The 19,039-nt window shown below is 38.0% G+C and overlaps 2 protein-coding genes across 2 annotated transcripts; both read right to left on the bottom strand.

Annotated features, from left to right (window-relative positions):
* Positions 1-8: 8 nt before the first annotated feature.
* On the bottom strand, positions 9-1,918 carry fabp2 (fatty acid binding protein 2, intestinal). The gene is made up of 4 exons (XM_020643842.3): positions 1,759-1,918; positions 1,029-1,201; positions 549-656; positions 9-256 (listed from the first exon to the last, which is right to left on the bottom strand). Exons 1-4 carry the CDS (start codon positions 1,823-1,825, stop codon positions 206-208), a joined length of 399 nt encoding a protein of 132 aa, XP_020499498.2. The 5' UTR covers positions 1,826-1,918; the 3' UTR covers positions 9-205.
* A 2,611-nt stretch (positions 1,919-4,529) lies between these two features.
* On the bottom strand, positions 4,530-18,957 carry gucy1b1 (guanylate cyclase 1 soluble subunit beta 1). The gene is made up of 13 exons (XM_020643821.3): positions 18,830-18,957; positions 18,416-18,489; positions 16,203-16,303; positions 15,966-16,084; positions 14,728-14,925; positions 13,411-13,641; positions 12,752-12,868; positions 12,018-12,151; positions 10,163-10,360; positions 8,772-9,009; positions 7,935-8,075; positions 6,506-6,660; positions 4,530-6,256 (listed from the first exon to the last, which is right to left on the bottom strand). Exons 1-13 carry the CDS (start codon positions 18,830-18,832, stop codon positions 6,109-6,111), a joined length of 1,857 nt encoding a protein of 618 aa, XP_020499477.1. The 5' UTR covers positions 18,833-18,957; the 3' UTR covers positions 4,530-6,108.
* Positions 18,958-19,039: the final 82 nt, after the last annotated feature.

The following is a 19,039-nucleotide window of genomic DNA, read 5'->3' as shown; positions in this document are numbered from 1 at the left end:
ACACTCAGTTACATTATGGCTTTTATTTTTGCAGGTATCAAAATCCTGTGTTGTTCCAAACGGGTTCATAAACTGTATATCCATTACAGACAGTGCTCTTTTTAAAGTATTTTTTCTGGCATAAGTAGTTGATAATTCAACACAATACTTGATGTAATCTTGAAGTCCAACATCTCACTTTGTAGTTCATAATGATGGGTTCAGTCTATCCCCTCTTGAAAATCCTCTTAGCCTCCACACCTTCATAGCTGTAGCTCTGTTGACACAAAATATCACAATGTTATTTTACAGTTTCATAGTCTGTGAATGTATCTGCAAAAAAAGAGAAGGATTTACAACTACAGTAATGATATTATTTTGTATTTCAGTTGGGACATTAGATGTCTGTTGAACTCAGATTACAGTAACAGGTAACTCTAGATTTACAAACGGACTGACAGCTGCAATATCAGATAAACAATACTTCAAAAACATTTACGCAGCTATGCAACTATGACCATGGGGATTTTTTTTTTGTGTGCCTTAATTTGCATAGTCATTAACTTTACCTGTGTGAGCTCATCTCCTTCGATAGTTCGGACTGTTGTCAGTAGTTTTCCATTATCCTTTCGGTTGAAAACTCCCTTCATCGAGTCTCCCTCGATGGCCCAAGAGCCCTGCAGCATCAAACACGATGTTAACTCATGACATGTGTACTACATGGGAGAGGTGTTACGGAGCGAGAGGGCAGGCAGTGCAGGCTGACAGTTTTTTGGCAGCTGCTGTTAATGGTATGAAGTTCAAATCAACTTGGCTCAAGGGTACAAATATGAAGTCAGATGTTGACTTATGGATAGTTTACTTAGCAAACAAATTCACTCTTTCATGCAACTCAAAGGGTCAAAGTCTAAAAGTTTTTTTAACTCTACATGAGCCTCTTCATATTTGGAATAAAATGATTAGTGTATATAAACCTGTTAAATAAACATGATTGAAAACTTTTATTTCTTAAAAAAAAATACCCCACAGTAGATGCAACTTTAGCTTACTGATAGTTCTGTTCCATCCGCAAGGCTGTACTCAAAGGTGACCCCCAGGGTGAAGTCTAATTCCAGGGTGCGGAAATTGCTGCTTTCCTTGACATGAAACTTGTCTCCAGTCTGTTCAAGGGTTATCTTGAGGTTGTCGTGAGCAGCCAGCTTCCTCTTAACCATGTTGATTCCTATCAACAAACACAATGGATATTTAGAACAATAAGAGGAAGGGTGTCAGGATTTAATCGATTTTCATGCACAGGTAGTTCCATTGTTTGTGTGCAGAGGGCAATGTGTACATAAGTCAGAAGACAGACATGTTAAGTGGGTAATTGTGCTTCAAATTCTGTTCAAAGGGGACCTAAGCTCTAGTTTTTGGTTTAATTTTTTTACAATGTGTGTTTTAAAAGACTTAACCTTTAACATGCATTGTGATTGCAGAAATTAAATAATATGTTTTATTTAAAAAAAACAAAAAAAGAACATTGGTGCAAGTGTCAGTCCTCTGCATAACAGATTTTTTAAAAACTTAACAAATTATATTTATTAAATTAGTCTTGCGAGCTAGCTGCACTTTATTAGAGATGTGATAACTGCCTTATCATGTCTTCATTATAATATTCTATCTTAAACACAGAAAGTAACCATGGTAACCCTGCAGCTGTCTTTAACAACACATCATAGTCCTCATAAAACATGCAACACAGTCATTTCAGCATTTTAACGGCACTTTTACATCACTCACCCATTTTCTCCATGAATTTGTCGTAGTTGTCATTGCGATCGATTTTCCAGGTGCCGTTGAAGGTCATGGTGGCGGTGGCGGCGAGGTTGAGGGTGAACAGGACGACTCTGCAGCAAGGAGTGACTTACTCAAAGTCCGCCACCCCTTTTAAACCATGCTCTCTTCTTATCTCGTCATCCATCTGACTGCTGATGTGGCCGTTTAAAGTTTACACTTTCTTAAGGCAATGCCCACCACTGCAACTGACTGAGCATTATGGTTCTAGAGAGAACTTTCCCATATCCCAACAAACTGTGACTGATGATATTTTTTTGAATGGTTGAAATCCTGTTATAGCCGTATCTGTGTTTACAAAGGGTGTTGTCATTGTGCAGCTTAACTATATCTGCAGAATTCAGTGCAGAGCTGCGGGGATTTTACATGCAGGGACAAAACCCTCCTTTGTTTTGACATTAAACTACAAGCACTGTCATGTTTTTAAGGCATGGTGCCTCTGAACCTTAAGATGTGAGAAAAAAACAAACAAACTTAACAACCTGTTACAAGAATAAAAAGTAGTAGAAGAGTAAAAAATGACTGTTAACCTGATGTAATTTGTTTAACCTCTTATCACTCAGCAGAGCGGATGCACAAGACGTAATTGCTTTGTACAAAAAGCAGTGATGACACTTCTGATATTGCATTTACAACGATACCTTTGACCTTAATCTGGCTATTGTTGATAAAGTAGACCTTTGATATTTGATATTTTACCACCTACAGGGAATTGTTAAGATACACTCATCTGATTATATATTTTATGGCTGCTCTGTTTAAACTGTAGACTGTCAATAATGAGAAAACTTGCTTCATAGGGTGTCTGTTTTTGAGTGTGTTGTGTAAAGAATATTCTGTATGCTGCATTCAAGGTCTGTTAGGCAACAAAACAATGTAGAACGAAGTCACTAACTAAAAACTATGCCTGATTTGTGTGTAACAAAATATCAGCATGCATTGCATTACTATAAAAACAGGCAGAGGTGAAAGCAGAAAAAAATGCACAGAGGAATATCTCTTGCACATCCACACCAAGTCTCATAAGAATAAAAAAAAAAGTGCACATCATGTAATTTTTCTGCCTTATCTGAGCTTCTTCTCATCCTTCTTTGTAGCAGTAGAGACCTTTGTCTGACCTTATCTTCCATTTCAATGAATCTGCCTCTTATCAGTTAAAATACATTTTCTACTCTCTCTGCAGTGATGGCACTTGGCAGGTCAGATTTACTTGTTTTAGCTTGATGAACAACTTGACTGAAGCTAATCTTTGACTATATAACACAGCCGTATTCTACTACGTTTTATCTAAGTTGTAGTATCATCTGTAACAATGCACGTTTAATAATAAACAGGTAGGCTAGTATTAAAGAAGATGTTGATCCAGTGAATCAAACTCTGCTGTGGTCTTTGCAGTAATCCTCTATGTCAAAGAAAGCCCTTTCTTGCCTGAAATATTAAATTTGGACCCCAAAATGTCATATAGTCAAGTCAGTAATGTTATTCCGTAGTTTGTATCATGCTCTTGTTTTTTTTTTTTTTTTTTGGCCACTAGGGGAAATGAAACCTTAACACAGGGCGGCAACTATAGGCCTACCTTAGATTTTTTTCACAGTAGCCGGTATATTTTTAATGATAATAATGTATCCACTATGTTAAGATGCAACTGTAGACCTAAACGAGTTACAGATGTCAATATCACATGTTATTCCCAGATTAACAAGTTTAACTGTCTGTTGTAAACAAAATGCATCACCAAAAGTTTTGCAACTTGTAAGCAAATAATAGTTTTACTTACCCATTCAGCCAACTTAGAGCGTCAGTGTAAAGCATTCACTTTGAGTTTGGTCCTGACCATCTTATGAATTCCCCTTTAACTTTCCCTGAACCTTTTATCACTAACTTTCCCACCTCCTATGTGAACACCTTGTTAACTTTACCATTAGACGTTTGGTATTCTGCAGCTAGTTTAATTTGCGCCAGGTAAATCCCTCATTTATTCAGGTAAGTCTATTCAGGTAAGTCCCTTATTTATTCCCTCCTCATGAAGCCCTCGAGTCGCCATGTTTGTAGTAATTTTGGAGAGTTTGGAAACCTGAGAAGAAGCCGGTGGAATTATTCCTTTAATCGTATGGACAGACCTGCTACAGTGGACAGAATATATAATACAAAATACAAAACACTTGGGAAAGCAAATGAAGCTGGATAGTTGGGTCTCCTAGTCTTGAGAGTTTAGTAAGCCCAACAACACTTATTTTTCCAGCAAAATGTGTCCCCCAAAACGGGTATAATTAAATATAGTTGGAGAAAAAAAACATTTTTTTTTTATTAAGAAATGAAATGGACAGAGCACCTAATTCAAGTGTAAACCCTTTTCTTGTTGTCCCACTTTTATTTAATTAAAATGTAAAAGTAATCAATTTCGCTCTTGAAGTCTTAAATTGCATTCTTGTCTGACAAAAACAGCAGGAAGTGTGAGAAATACACAGGGAAACGGTATTTCAGACTGGCCACTAGAGGGAGCTATTTACTAAAAAAAAAAAAACATCAACAACAAACACTGAAGCAATCTATCAGCATTCACAAGAGCTACACTTGTGTCGTTGATATTTTTAAACACTGCCCTGAATGAAAGCAAAGACTGTGTGTTACATTTTCTCTTACTCTGTAGTCTTTGTCAAACCACAGGTTTCAGCAAAGCGTGTGTTATACAGAGACACAACAGAAAAACAAACAAATCATAATACAGTTTTATTAATTACCGTACTTTTCAACAGAAACAGTGTTAAAATAAAACAATAATGTCTAATTAGATCAGAAATGCACTTGTATGAGGCACCTGTTCGTTTGTCACACAGGATGCTGTGTGGATGAAGAGGATATTAAGGAAGCTTTTATCATAAGGACTGTGGAAAAATAGTGTAGTACATTTCCTATGTTAAGTAAATACAACACATACATCACATATATGGCACAAAGAGTAATTTTAGCCATACTTAAGTTTACTTAACTTTTGTCATGTATTTTGTCACTATATATTATATTTTCTAAAGATCATAATTATCACATCTTATGACAAAAAAAGGAAAAATACCATTTACAATTTTAACAATAAATATGTCAAATCATTAGGATTATCTCACGACTTCTAGTAGAACAGAACAACAATATGTTGTCAAAGAAGCACACCAAAACTTGTATGTTGAATAAATATGTTAACTAAAGTAGTGTGTAATTATATTTTGATTATAAGACGTGGATACACGATGATAAGGGTTGACTAAAGACTATAGTTATTATTTCTAAGAAAATAATGAAGCTTTGACTCTTGAATGAATAAATGAATAAAGTAATAACAGCAGCTTTTGTGCAAAACAATTGAGCATGGTGATAATAATCTGTATAAATAAAACAGCTTCAATATCTATTTATCTTTCACTTATAATGGTCTATGTGAAACATAATCAGTGTAAAACTTCATAGCTCTTCTATCCAATGAAAAAAACTCCAATAGTCACAGTAATTCAACGTCATGGAAGTTAAAGTATGTGTAAATATTTCATTTTAAATCAAGATTGTATCTGTAAAAAGTGAAAACAATGGGGTGCTAGATAGTCTAGTGGTTAAACTGCAGGCCCTATGCACAGAGGCTACAGTCCTTGAAGTGGGCAGCCTGGGTTCGATTCCCTCCTGAACTTTGCCACATGTCATTCCCCCGTCTCTCATCCCAGTTTGCCGCTCTATCCACTGCCCTCTCCTTTGAATGAAGACTTTAAGAGCTCCCCAAAAAACAATCTCAAAAAGTGAAAATGACTATAAATCCTCACATTTCTTTTGGCTGACTTTAGTAAAAATATGACAAATATAGCAGCTAAAAACATCGAAGATAGATGGAAATAATCTTCTTTAAAAAAACCTTCAGTGATATTATGTACAGAACAATGTGAGAATACTCTGTCCAAAATAGTACCAAACTTGAATGTGTCATTTACTGTGTTGGCTACCTCACCTTATCAAGGAACACTTCACTGACTCTATGTGAATATATATTTCAAAAACAAAAAACAGATAGGTCACAACCGATCGTGGTAAAGCTGGAGAGCAACATTACAGACTCAAAACAATTCCAAAAAACAATTTCACACAGGTTTTTTCTTTATATATAAAATATCTGGGTGTCTGTTGATAGATTTGTTTTCGTTATCTCATTCCTGCCTCAAAATGTGCGTAATCATACTGACATTTCGACTACACTAGTACAACACTGAACGCTCTATCTCAAGACACTCGTGGAGTTTTAGTTGGTTCTGACTTTTGTTAAGCTGAAACTAACTCGGCCTCTGTGTCGGTGGGCTTCCTGGATAAAAACCACACCTTCATCGGGTCCTTCTTGCCTTTCATGGTTATAGGGCCACGATAGTCCAAATGAAACTGAGGGTCAGCGTTCTCAGCAGACTGCAAACACCTGCAAGAAAAATATACATTACTAAGACTGCTGCAGGCCTCCGAGGAACGTACTTTATGATCGCATGCTTGTGTCAGCGAAGAACATCGAATCTACTGACAAGTCTATTCATCTCCTGGCTTATATTAGAGATTGGAGTCTGTTTTGTCCTCTCCGTCAAACCGTGATCGTTTCTTCACAAATATCTACACAGCTCTCGTGACAATGTTGCAAAGCCTTCAAACCTCAAACTGCGGTCCTTACTCTTACCTGTAAGTGTATTCTGAGACGTTTATTTTCCCCTTTTCACCAGTGGTTTCTGTACGACTCGTGAGGTTGACTGTATTCCCAAAAAGGCAAAATCTGGGCATCCTCTGACCGATCACTCCAGTCACCACTTCTCCTGTGTGGATCCCAATGGTTATCTAAGAGGAGAGGGGAATGAGAGAGGACACTACTTCATTCACTCCACTCTGATTCTCCAATATATCAGTTATATTTAAACCAAAGTTTATAAACATGCCAAAGATATCGCTGTTTTCTGTCAAATACTAGCAAAACAACGTTTAAATATTTATTATGTCCACAGCACAGATCGTTAGTTATCTGCTGTAAATTAGTCACCACAAGAAATGGATTTATCTTCTTCTTTGCAGAAAGACAACGAAATGTGTAAATGTTCAACTCAAGGACAAGGCGAGATATTACTGCTCCACAGAGAGAGAGATTCAACCATCCAGCTAGATGTGTCTCTTAGTCTGTTGGCACGGATTCTGAAAGCTATCGACCGCAGAGGTGCAACATTCGGTGGGTGGATAAACTTTGCAAGAAATCACTCCATGCACAAAATTAGATCTATTTCTCAGCGTTGCAATAAAGTGGCAATTCCAAAAGTAGCTTTAGGCAATCTGCAGACTAATATGTATACTTGATCTTGTAGGCTCTTCAGTGCTTGTTGTCTTCCGAGCTCGAGCACACATGCGAGTGCCCGGGATAAATGGGAATCTATTTTTAGACACAAAATCGTGAGATGACTTGAGTCTGTTTCTGCAACTAAAACGGGCTCCTCTTCAGCCAGTGCCATGTCCCAAAAAAATAAACAGCCTTTTGTTAAGCAGACATCATTTTCCAAAGTGAAGTCTTAACAGTCCGTGCTACAATAACAATCTCCAACAGTCATTTAAACAAACGTCTGCTGTTTTTTATCCAACATTTCACAACCTATTACTTCAGCAGGGAAATATGTCCAGATGTATAGATGCTGTTATTCTAAAACATCAACCAGCAGAAACACTTTGAGGGGAATATTTTGGTCATATTAGGTGGAACTGAAGTACACAGTATTAATCAGATGCAGAAGAGGGATGGCACTCAGCATTTGAATATATTAATTTTCCAACGATATCAGATAAAGAACAGGTTTACTAAATTAGCAAAAGCAGACCTGAACAAAATTAAAATGACAACCTACATCCACTCAAAAAAAAAGAAAAAATAACTTCCCATCATCGTTAATGTACACACAAGTCATCTGCCGATATAACATTATAATTGTTGGATTTTTGTACTCTCAAACGTAGAAGTTGTTCCTGATGGACAAATAAAAGGGTTTGCCTAGTTTATCAGTTTTTAAGGCATTCAATATTTACAGTTCGATTCAGTTTTTCTTTTTAAAGTGCACAATGTTTTATCCTTTCACCTGTACTGGCTCATCGTCTACTTTTACTTGTCCGGCGATCTCCAGCATATCAAGGGCGAGGTGGCAGATTGACTTGGCGTGGTGTGTGCACGGCTCCGGTAGGCCGCTCACCGTCATGTACTTATCACCAACTGTTTCCACCTGAATGAGAAAAACACACAAGAGTTATGTCACAACCTCTTCTGCTTCGCTTTACTTTTGGATCATGAAAAACTGTGAGACAGAAATAAAGTGAAACACTCTGAAATCAACATTTAAACAGCTTTATGCAATTCAGGGCCCCTTTGAGGCCAGCTTTAAAAACACAGGACCACCTAGCCACTCGGCTTGTTGAGTAAATATTACTTCTTTTGGTGACCCAGTGCCTGTAGCCGATCCCCTGGAAGTGCAGAGGTCTGCTTGACTTCTTAAAGTGCATTCTTGTCTGAAAGCCTGTAGTATAAATCTTCTGCACGAGGCCTATAAAGCGGTGCAGTCCCTCCTGTAAAACTAGCCTGTGTTTAGAAGTAAGCACTTCTCTTTTTATGGAGAAAAACTGAAGTCATTTGATATCAGCCTAATTACTCTCTTTCTGAATTGTATGTGCATTCCAATTTTCATTATTCACCAAGATTAGCTTGTATGTCCTCACTAGTGCATTTACGCTTAGAGACACTAAGGACTTAAAAGTTAAAAAGCTTTTAAATACTTTATATTCAATCCCAGACTACTATCTGTGTGAGTGTGTGTTTGTGTTAACTTGAAACTTGCAGCACAAATTTCTTCACTTTTTTTCCCCCCCTTCACAGTGAGAATCACATACAAATGCTCGCTATGCAGTAAATTCTTGCTTCCAACCTTGTATACATAAGGGTTATTCCGAGAGTCAGTCAAGATGTCAAAACGTGTGTAAACATCATTGAGCAGGTTGACTATCTTGATGGCTCCCTCGGCTGACGCGTGCTTGCTGCAGAAGGCGTTGAATCCCACAATGCCACTGAACAGGATGGTCAAGTTGTCGTAGCGCTTGGCCGGGACAGGCCGCTTGTGCCGCAGCTCGTTCGCAACAGATGGCGGCAGAACGGAATAGAGCAATCTAGAAAGAAGGGGAGAAATGTATATTTTGAGCAGCAGCACAGTTATGGTGTACTCGAGCAGCAGAGGAATGGGCTGCGGCTGCCAGACTCAAGTCCACCCTTTGGATCAGCATTTTATTTGCTCACCCACCACCTTTTGGCAATTTCGCTATGCAAGCGGCTCTCGGATGGGAGGATGGTGTTTCTATGGTAACTGGGTAGATCATGGCTGCCTTTTTAAAAGCATAGTACCTTCCATGATGCATCATAATTTGAGGACACCATGATGCATGCAAAACAGATCATGGTCCCCAAATAAAAGTCTACGCATGCATGTAGAGTATAACTGCCCGAGAGATGAGACTATAAATATTTATCTCTAACGTCTTCCAAGAATCCAGATGCAGGGGCAAAAAGGAAAAAAACATAGATGCAGACAAAACTGTTGTGAAGCTCTTAGCAATGACAGTGCGGTAGTAATTCTCCTAAATATTTAGAGAGGAGCCATTCATTTTAATTAAATTAAGGGTCTGGGGCACTTTGAGGCTGAAGAATAGCAATGATAATAAAAATATAAGGATCCATCAACGGGGTGAAAGGCGTTACCTAGACAATAAAGAGTTCCCACAGCAGCCTCAACAAAGATTCAAAAAAAGCACAGGCCCTCTTCCAAGTCAGAGTCCAAACCAACTGAGTTTTTTCACCATAGCAGGAACAAGGGAGTTGCTAATGTTAATATCAGCTCAGGTACGACCCTAGATTTTACACCTTGGTGGTTGTAAAGCTTTAATACAACTGTGCTGGACTGAAACTTGATAGCACCCTGCTGCATCTTAAGAAATATTTGTCTAGTCCATGCTAATAAAGGGAATGATTAAGAATGAATGATAATGACAGCTGTGGGGTATTATCATGCACTATTATTAGTGTGTAGTACACAGTCACACACATTTGTCATCTTCATTTTGTGTCCAAACATACCATTGGAAGAAAAGAGACATTTCTCATTCAGTATTTCCCTTTTAAAGAAATAGACTTCTACCGACTTTGTCGATGTTTGATCAAATATGATCAAAGGTTGAGGATCATTTCTTCTTTTGTCGTCATTGATGTATAATGTGTTAACTTAACAAAAGATTTAAAGGCCACACTATTAATTAAAAATCGTCAAACCTGTCTGTCTTCTTCTTCTCGTCCTCCAGGGCTCGGAGTGTGTGCTGCAGACGGTCTGTCAAGATTTCCAGCTCTTGGGTCAACTTGTACTCCTCACGGAACTGCTCGCCCAGCAGCACCAGGTCACGCGTGGCATCGTGTAGCGGGATGTCGCTCAGGTATAGCCCCCTCCGCGTCAGATCATCCAGGTTCATTACACTAGACAAACAGAGAGGAGAGGGAACTTGCTTTTTTTTTGCTGGAGTTACAGTGTCATGTTCAGTGGAAGGAAAGGGTCTGATTTGTGTCTGTGGGTAAAAGGAAATTTGGCCTTTCTCTTGGTATTACTCATATCAAGAGTCTGCACAATTTAAACCCAAGATAAAGTATGTCCCAGCAATGACATCACCATGGTGCTCACAGTGTTGAGCTTACTGTCTCCTGATAAATGTTCCTCTTGTATGGTGAGGTCAGACACGGTGTCGTTCAAGTGTTCTCCAGTCAGATGAAAACATGCTTTTCTGTCGCCACCTCGGTCACATCCTTTCAGCCAGCAACCTTTTGAAAAAGAGTCTTCGATCTGTGAGGGGATGACCTCTTAAACCCTGCTCTCCTGCATCCAATATTTCAATAGATATGACTGATTGGATATACCAGGGGTTACATAGGCTAATGGAAGTCATAACAGAAACACTCATGCAATTACAAGCTCAAGGGGTTTCTCTGTTCTCTGTGTATTTCTTCCTTTTTTTTAAATCAATCAAGGTTAGTTTTAGCTGATACATGATCAGTTTGTCCTCATTAGGAATGGATTACAAGCAAAACAGAACACGTGTCTGTACACATCATTTGTACAATTCGTCGATATTATTTATGAATTTTCTAATGGACAAAAAATTATATACAAAAATATATTGTAAAAAACATAAAGAGGGCTATCTTCTAGTTTTCTCTATTGTTTGTTGATGGATGAAACAACCAATCACACGTTTGTTTTAATTTGTGTTGCCAAAGATGGATGCATTTTATTTCTCTGCCAGTTTTTGATTTTGAAAAAATAATAATCATTATAATGTCAAGGGTCTGTCCACTCATTTAAGACAAAGATCAGATACCACACTATTACCACAACAGCAATCCTCAATTAATCAAATGTCCTTTAGAAATACATTTAGGTGGCACAGGACAGCATTGCTGAACACATTCCCTTTTTAAAGTGAACATGGGTAGTGCAATCAATCCCACACTGACTCTTATATATTAATCCACATCAACATCACATCATTAGAAGCACTACTGACTCCTGTTTGAGTAATAGTTTGAGGACGAGCTGCTACTTTGACGGTATATTAGTTGATTTCAGGGTTATCCAAGTACAAGATACTTGAGTGCATCATCTTGGGCTTTCGGAAAATGACCGGCCTTTTTCAGTATGTAAACATTTTTATACACCAAACAAGTAATGTTGTAATTGAGAAAAATGAAAAACATATAGATAATCAATAGTTGCAGTCCTTTTTGGCACCAACTTCTTAAACACTAAAGTTGGAGCAAACAGAACCCAGTGTAAGGAAAGAAAAGTTCTTATGTATCATCAAAGTACTGTAGGGCTAATAGAAGAATACCATGAACAAAAACACAGTTGTAAGTGACTGTAGCAAATCATAAAGACTTCTGATTTTAACTTTTACTCGAGGTCGATGTATACATTGTGAGTTTTATTTCTGTTTGTAGATAAAGGCATCGGCATTCATCAAAATGAAAGAACACCTCGGATATTTGAAATCCAGGATTTTCATCTTTGCCAGAAATTGGTTGAAGTGTGTATATTCAGCCTGCGCTGCTGTCAGGGGGTTAGACAGCAACATGGGTTTACCTGGGTGAGCAAAGAAAAAGGATGTTCTCTGCCTCTGGCAAGTAAATCATCTGTCCTTTCAATCTGAGACAGCTGATCTCCACCCCCGTCAGCTCGTCCTCATTCTCCACGGTCTCTACATTCAGCAGGCCCTCCTGTCAGGATTACATCACACTTATGAATATTTCATTACATGTTCTTCTCTAAATCTGCCTGGGCACCAGTTCAGCTCACTGTTTTAACATCTGTATGTTTTTCATGAAGTGTTACATGCATCATCAGACACCGGAGAGAATTTGTTTTCTTATGTGTGTGAAGAAAAACTCTCAACTTTTTGGTTTTGTTTTAAGGCGTAAGAAGCATTCAGGAGTGAAAAGCTTCTTAAATGTATACCTAAAGACATTTCTGATCTGCTCTTTCCTTGTTTCTCAATTCTACCAGACTTATCAACCCTGCATGTGCAGTATGAAGTTTATTTCTTATTTTGCACAAACAATTTCATTCTTGGCAATACTGTTGTAAAAAAAAAAAACACAGTCTTTCAAAATGCTCTGCAGCCGCTTAAAATACAACTTGGCTCATAAACACAAGTAAACAAGAATATTTCACGTTCTGTCATGTTTAATCAAACCGTTTATTGATCATTGCTGCCATGCTGTGACGTAGTACATCTGTTCACTCCTTGAGCGTATGCTAATGTAAGAAACGAATGTAATAAACGCAGTGTAAAAGGCTCAAATATATATCATATTTACCTTACTTCGCAGAACAAAGACAGTGTTGATGTGGGAGAGGATGCCATGAAAACTGAAATCAATGTGAGGACGGACCAAAGAAAAAACTGAAGGGAGGTTACAGGTTCCAGGCTGGAGCTGAGGAGTAAATAGAACAGACATCTTTTAGTCACATAGCATTAAAAAGCAGTAGTCATAACATTAATCACAGATGCATTCTGGACAATCAGACCAGTTTTCAGTTGGAGACAAAAAACAATGAAGGGTCCAAATCACTAATATGTTTATTAATAATAATGTTTATTCTCTACATTAATTGAAGTCATTTGGTCTAACTAACCGAGTTAAATAAATGTGACTGGTGCAGTTGTCATCTTCATTTCAAGTTTCTGAAGTTTGAACTTTTACCATAACCTATTTTGTCCAACCAACTTTCAAAAAACAAAATTCTCTCTCATTAATGACAAAAGAGAAGAAGCAAATCCTTACAATCAAGCAGATAAATGTTTGAGATATTTGCTTTAAAATTATTCTTTTGAAAAAAAAACTGTTTAATAAAAGAATCATTTCATCCAATCATTTCTGCCAAAGATACAAGCCTTTGTGAGACTTCAAAGCGCTGACTTGATCGAACTGTGCTGGCCACGTGTAAAACAGACTTCTGCATACGACGTTCACACCTGAGGCAGGACACGGTAGATGGCGTTCCCACACTGTGTTAGCACCAGGTCTTTGTCAAACATGAGGTGGAACGGGAAGGATTTGCAAAAGGTGTACGGGCTGATCCTTGTCTCCTGTGTGCCGTTCTCCTCATAGCCGTCCAGGTCCTCGTAGAACGCCTCCTCCTCCGAGTCCTTCTCCTCAATCAGGAACTTGATGTGGTCACACTCTGCGCTTTTCGGCTGGATCATCTGCAGAAGATGGAGTCAAATAATCAATCCAAAAATGTACGTCATCCCAAGGGATATAATTAAGTTTGAATGGCACGTAGTTCCATCAATATTTTTTTAATTAAATGCTTAACCCACTCATTATTAGTGTTATTACCAAACTCAAATTAATGACAGTATACATCTCCTTTCTTTTGTTGTGTAAGAAGTACTAGTTATAAAATGACAGGTGGGTTTATGTGCATAAGGAGTGCTGACGTCAAGCTGCCGTCTCTGCACCCTGTTGCCACAGCAACAGAGGCTAATATTTCCAGAAATTGGGTGTCACATTTGGAGGGCCTGCTTTTTTCTGGTCTTTCATTACACAGACACGATTGCCGAAAAATATAATCCTTCCCAAACAACACAATTAGAGCTGAGAGAAAACTCCAGCTCGACTACAGAGGAGGACGTCTAAGGAGAATAACATACTGATGTAAAGGGCACAGACTGGGAAGTGAGTGCTACACCTTAACATACAAACAAAAACAAACAAATACCTGACTGTTAATGATATTGACTTATTTATTTGGACTAAATGTCATTAGTGTTGTCAGGTAAAAGAGCCAGTATAAAACATGTCAGGCTGAATGATCTAACATAAAATCAAAGGCCAATCCAAATCCACCCACAGCTAGACAAACCAAAACTTCACCTCAGAAGAAAAAAAAAACTCCCTGCAAGACTCCCATGCCAGAGACTCTATAACTTGGATCTAAAAATATCCTCTGACTCACAGACATTAGCCAAAAACTCACTGCTGAACTGCAGACGGCACAGCACAGCACAGCACTGTTCCTGTCTTGGTATTTTCAAACTGTCTGTTGTTTTATCATTACTTTATAACCTTTGACCTTCAATTACATCCTGAGACACAAACTCATACATGTACATCCAGACAGACCATGACAAGGGCTAAAAGACGTAATTGAGTGTTGGACAAAATAAATTAGAGAGGAAGCGAGAGGGGAAAAAGTCCTCTCCATTCATCGTCTTCAGTAGCAGAGTGAGCCATTAGTGCTTTAGCTTCAATATACACAAAAGAGGAACAAAAGCAGCAGGGCAGACCTTCATCTCGATCTCGGTTCCATGGATTTGTTGAGCAACAGTTTTAATGATTCCAATCACAATGTCCTGCAGGCCTTCTCTCTCTGAGTAGTAGTGGAGAATCAGGTTGTTGCCCTTCTCTGCGTCGGTGCAGCGGAACGAGGGCGCTCTCATCCCGGGGTAAATGGTACCCAGGTGGTCATGAAGAGCATCCAAATTCTGAAAATTTAGACATAAAAAGATCAAATATTCAACATTCAATCATAGCCGAGTTCATTAATCTCTGGCTGGGACATAATGATGCTGTACATTATTCATGAAACACTGAAGACAGACAGCTCTTTAGTACTGCACATCCATAATCACAGTGGACTTGCAACGGACAGGTTAAAAGATGTATGTTAAAAATATAAACAGGGCCGCCGGATAGCCCAGTGGCTTCGTTGCACTCCCCATGTACAGAGGTTACAGTCATTGTTGCAGCCGCCGTGGGTTCGAATCTGAACTCGGCCCTTTGCTGCATGTCATCACCCTCTCTCTGCTCCCAATATTGTCTGTCTCTCTTCAGCGGTCCTATCTTAGGATAGCTTAAAAGAAAAAAGAAAAAAAAAAGCAGTAGAGGCAAGGCTATTTTGACTTTAATGGTGCCTTTAAACTAGGTTTTGTTTATGATGTTAAGTAGAACACTCCATATAAAAGCCCCCCTCTTCACCTCATCAGTGACAATTTTCTGAAAGCTCAGATTTCACAAGTTGTGATTTCCTCTGAAGTTCACTTTTTGGTGAGTAATAGGTCAGTATGTTATTTAAACGGATAAGGAGTTACTTAAAATGTCTGAGGAAATTGTTCATACCCTCAGTCTTTTGGCGTTGCGTTTGACAAGAAATTCCCAACTAAACCACAAGAGCGGATGGTGAACAAGACATCCTATGTTGTTATCAAGAGCTTTTGAGTTCCACTCACGGGGAGCTCTCGTCCAGAGAATGGGTCATGCTCCATATATGGATCCTACAATTCCCATAATGCAACACAAAATCTAATTCAGTTGTGCACCCCCTGCTCAATACATGAAAACATATTTTAAACAATTCAAGTCCAGTTACCAATGCAGGCTCTCTGTAAAAAAAGAAAAAATCAAGTTTCTAACACACACAGATGACCCCAATGACATCAACAGACAACATTACACAATTATAAACAACTGCTTCACGGACCGTCTCCTAATGAGTAAACTGACATGCATGAGGAAGAGAAGTTACCTGGAGGAATTCACGAACATTTGATCCCAACACCCGCAAGATGGTGTCATATCCAGACTCTTGGCAAAACTCGAAAAACATCTTCCCGAACATCTGCAAGATGGCCCCTGCATCGATCTCTGAAACACAGAAAGCATCTTGTCAGTATCTTAGCTTTGGATACAAATGTTTGTGTGAAACGCCACATTTGTATCATGCAACACATTCAAATAATTACAAAAATAAAGGGTCACTTACTGAGGACTTTACTCGCAGCAGCAACAAGGTCGTATGTTTTGGTATCCTCATAAATTATTCTTACAAGAAACTGACCCTCGATATCAAGCTGAGCCTCCCTCCTGTGAACAAAGTGAAGTCATCACTCATGAGCAGCGGCACATTCTTTACAACAGACGTAAAAAGTACAAAATGACTTGCTCAGGCAATTGTTACTTAACTGTTGCTTATTATGTTTAATGTTCATGGGGAAAGTTTACTAATAATTCATTGGTTTTAGCCTGTGAGCCTTCATGAGTGATTTACAACAACATAAAAATAGTTTCCATATTATAGGTTTTGTGGGTTTTAGCACTCTACACTGTGTAGTCCAGGTCATCAGCTGCATGTTCTGCAGGTCCAACTTAAAGAGTTACAATTTGCTATTTATATATTAAATGACCTGACTTTAAAAAAAAAAAAAATCCCCAGAACTTAATGAGGTTCTGATTACTTCTGTTTAACTGAAAAAACAAAAATGATTTACAGGCCTGACCAGCAGCATTCATTTGATCTGAACACATCACAGCTGGGAAAACATACTAAGCCTTCACATCTTTAGCAGAGAAAACATGAATTCATTATTAAACTATTCCACTCAACAAAGTCTGAAAACAGAACAAACATGATAAATTGTGTAGTCGATATTCATGATAACAGTTTCAGAGATTTACAAAGATTTAAGGCAGCGGCTGCTTGGATGTTTTGTGTGTTTGTCTGATTTTCCTTGGTTGTGCAGGATCAAGTGTTTAAGTTCAAGTTTACTAAAGACTATAAATGGAAAAAAAACTGAGATTGAGCCAGACATTTCAGCATGCTAAAAGCTGACATGTAAATGTTGAAGAGGTCGATGGGTTAACCGCTGCCTCTGTTATATTCATAAGCTATATTCACTTTCAGAATTCAGTGAAGGCATAGTATGACAGTGCAAGTGTAATTAAATTAGTGAATCTACTCAAGTATTGTTTTCATGGGTTTATTTCTGAATCGGGGGCCGTAGTTTTCTCATTGAGGTCATGTCCTCTGAATTCTTTCTCAGAGTTTGGGGCTCTTAATAACCTGCCGTCATTACAAAATGTAATGAAAAGTATCTAAAAGAAATGGAATCAAAAGAAGTTAAGTGATCACTAAAACTGTCAAGAAACTAGTAAGTTAACAACAAATTCATCTTTGATTTCTAGAAGTTTTCTCTTGGGTAGAAGAAGGACTTTAATGTTCTGACCTCAGTATTTTAAAGAAAATAGGATGCTTCCACTGTTGTTGTTTTTTTTTTTACTTATTATTGCACATTACAGGACAAAACGTTGATATTAAATTTGCCCGCTAGATTATTCAAGACTCAAGATTCTGATTTGTCACAAATGTGCAGTGAAATGCAAAAACTGTCCCATAAGCCAATGCGATAAAAACACTCAAGCTTTACTCAGACCTTGTACTTGAATGAGATGCTCCATTGTGTGTTGTGTAAAGAAATGAATAAGTTACTTTTCCAGATTGTTTTTAAAATACCTTATTTCACCATTTTATAAAACAGGATGCACTGTTGTGGATTAAAGTAACAAAAATATGGACAATCTAAAATCTAAATACTTCTTCCAGCCAAATTACAAGCCTGAAAGAAAAAAAAACACGTTTTTACCTCTGACTACAATTATTGGAGATGCTGACCAATATTCAAGTAACATTTTAAATATAATACTGTTTAATTGTCAGATTTAGTTGGTTGGTGGCATAGATGAAGGTTAATTATGAGTGAAGTGAAACCTCTGATAAACAGTGAGCTGATATATTATTAGTATAGCATGCTCACTGCATCTTAATCTGTATATTATAATCCTAAGAACACACTTATTTTGTAGCATTACTTATTTATAGCATTTATTTATATTTATTGCATCCCATTAATCCAGCCATCCAGATTTACCGAATAATTCACTTTCTTGTCTACATTTGTAAATTTTGTAATTACTGTACATAGCACAGACTCTTGCACTTTCTGCTTATTTGCACTTCTGGTGAGATGCCAAACCTCATTTCGTTACTCTATACTTGTATATGTGTAATGACAATAAAGTTGAATCTCATCTCATCTCATCAGCTGTGTAACAGTGGTCCGTGTTGTGCTCTGGTTTGGACACAGTGTAACCTGTGATACCAACAGGGCCGAATAGTAAACACTTGATCCAGGAACTCACTTGATATCTTCCCACACTTCAGGGCCGTAATTCCTTAGAACGAGGAGCTCCAAGGCGTGATTCACAAAACCATACTGTAAATATAATAATGGAAAGAGAAAAACACACGAGCAGCGTCAATATTATTATGACATACAGTAGGCTACCTGGCGATTTACTACCGATGTATCACTGTACAGTACGACTTAACATACGAGTAAAACATATAAACACTGAATGCATGTAGTCTGTAATATTGTCATCCGTAATATAGGCTGAAGTCTATGAGGCTACACCTTTTAGACATACCAGGAAATTACTGAATAACGACAACGGGCTCCCAGCAGGAAATGTCTACGCAAATAAAGCACGTCGCACGACAAACTGTCTTATTTACCTGCGTTAAAGCATAATATAATATCTGAATATACACACCATGATTGCAGCCGCTCTTCTTTTTTCTTATTTTTAGCAAAAAAAAATAGTTGAATCCTACGCAACCTTCATCGTTTGGTACAGATGCTCAGTGACTCTGAGTCCATGCCCCCTTTTTTTTTTTTTTTCCATCTCAGCAAGTAATTGACGTCCAATCTGGCCAATGGGAGGACTGAAGAGTGTCTTACGTAAACATTTCCTGACCAATGA

Source organism: Labrus bergylta, chromosome 1 (genome assembly GCF_963930695.1).
Source record: "Labrus bergylta chromosome 1, fLabBer1.1, whole genome shotgun sequence".
NCBI classification, from domain to species: domain Eukaryota; kingdom Metazoa; phylum Chordata; class Actinopteri; order Labriformes; family Labridae; genus Labrus; species Labrus bergylta.
This window is presented reverse-complemented; position numbering and strand designations above follow the sequence as displayed.

Excerpts from the sequence above, each read along its gene's own strand:
- fabp2 (XM_020643842.3), bottom strand. The coding sequence starts at position 1,825 with ATGACCTTCAACGGCACCTGGAAAATCGATCGCAATGACAACTACGAC. Across the intron at positions 657-1,028 it reads CGGATGGAACAGAACTATCA|GGCTCTTGGGCCATCGAGGG; the intron begins GTAAGCTAAAGT and ends TTGATGCTGCAG. Across the intron at positions 257-548 it reads AAGGAGATGAGCTCACACAG|AGCTACAGCTATGAAGGTGT; the intron begins GTAAAGTTAATG and ends TTGTGTCAACAG.
- gucy1b1 (XM_020643821.3), bottom strand. Across the intron at positions 16,304-18,415 it reads GAAGTGTGGGAAGATATCAA|GAGGGAGGCTCAGCTTGATA; the intron begins GTGAGTTCCTGG and ends CTTTGTTCACAG. Across the intron at positions 12,152-12,751 it reads TCTTTGTTCTGCGAAGTAAG|GAGGGCCTGCTGAATGTAGA; the intron begins GTAAATATGATA and ends TAATCCTGACAG.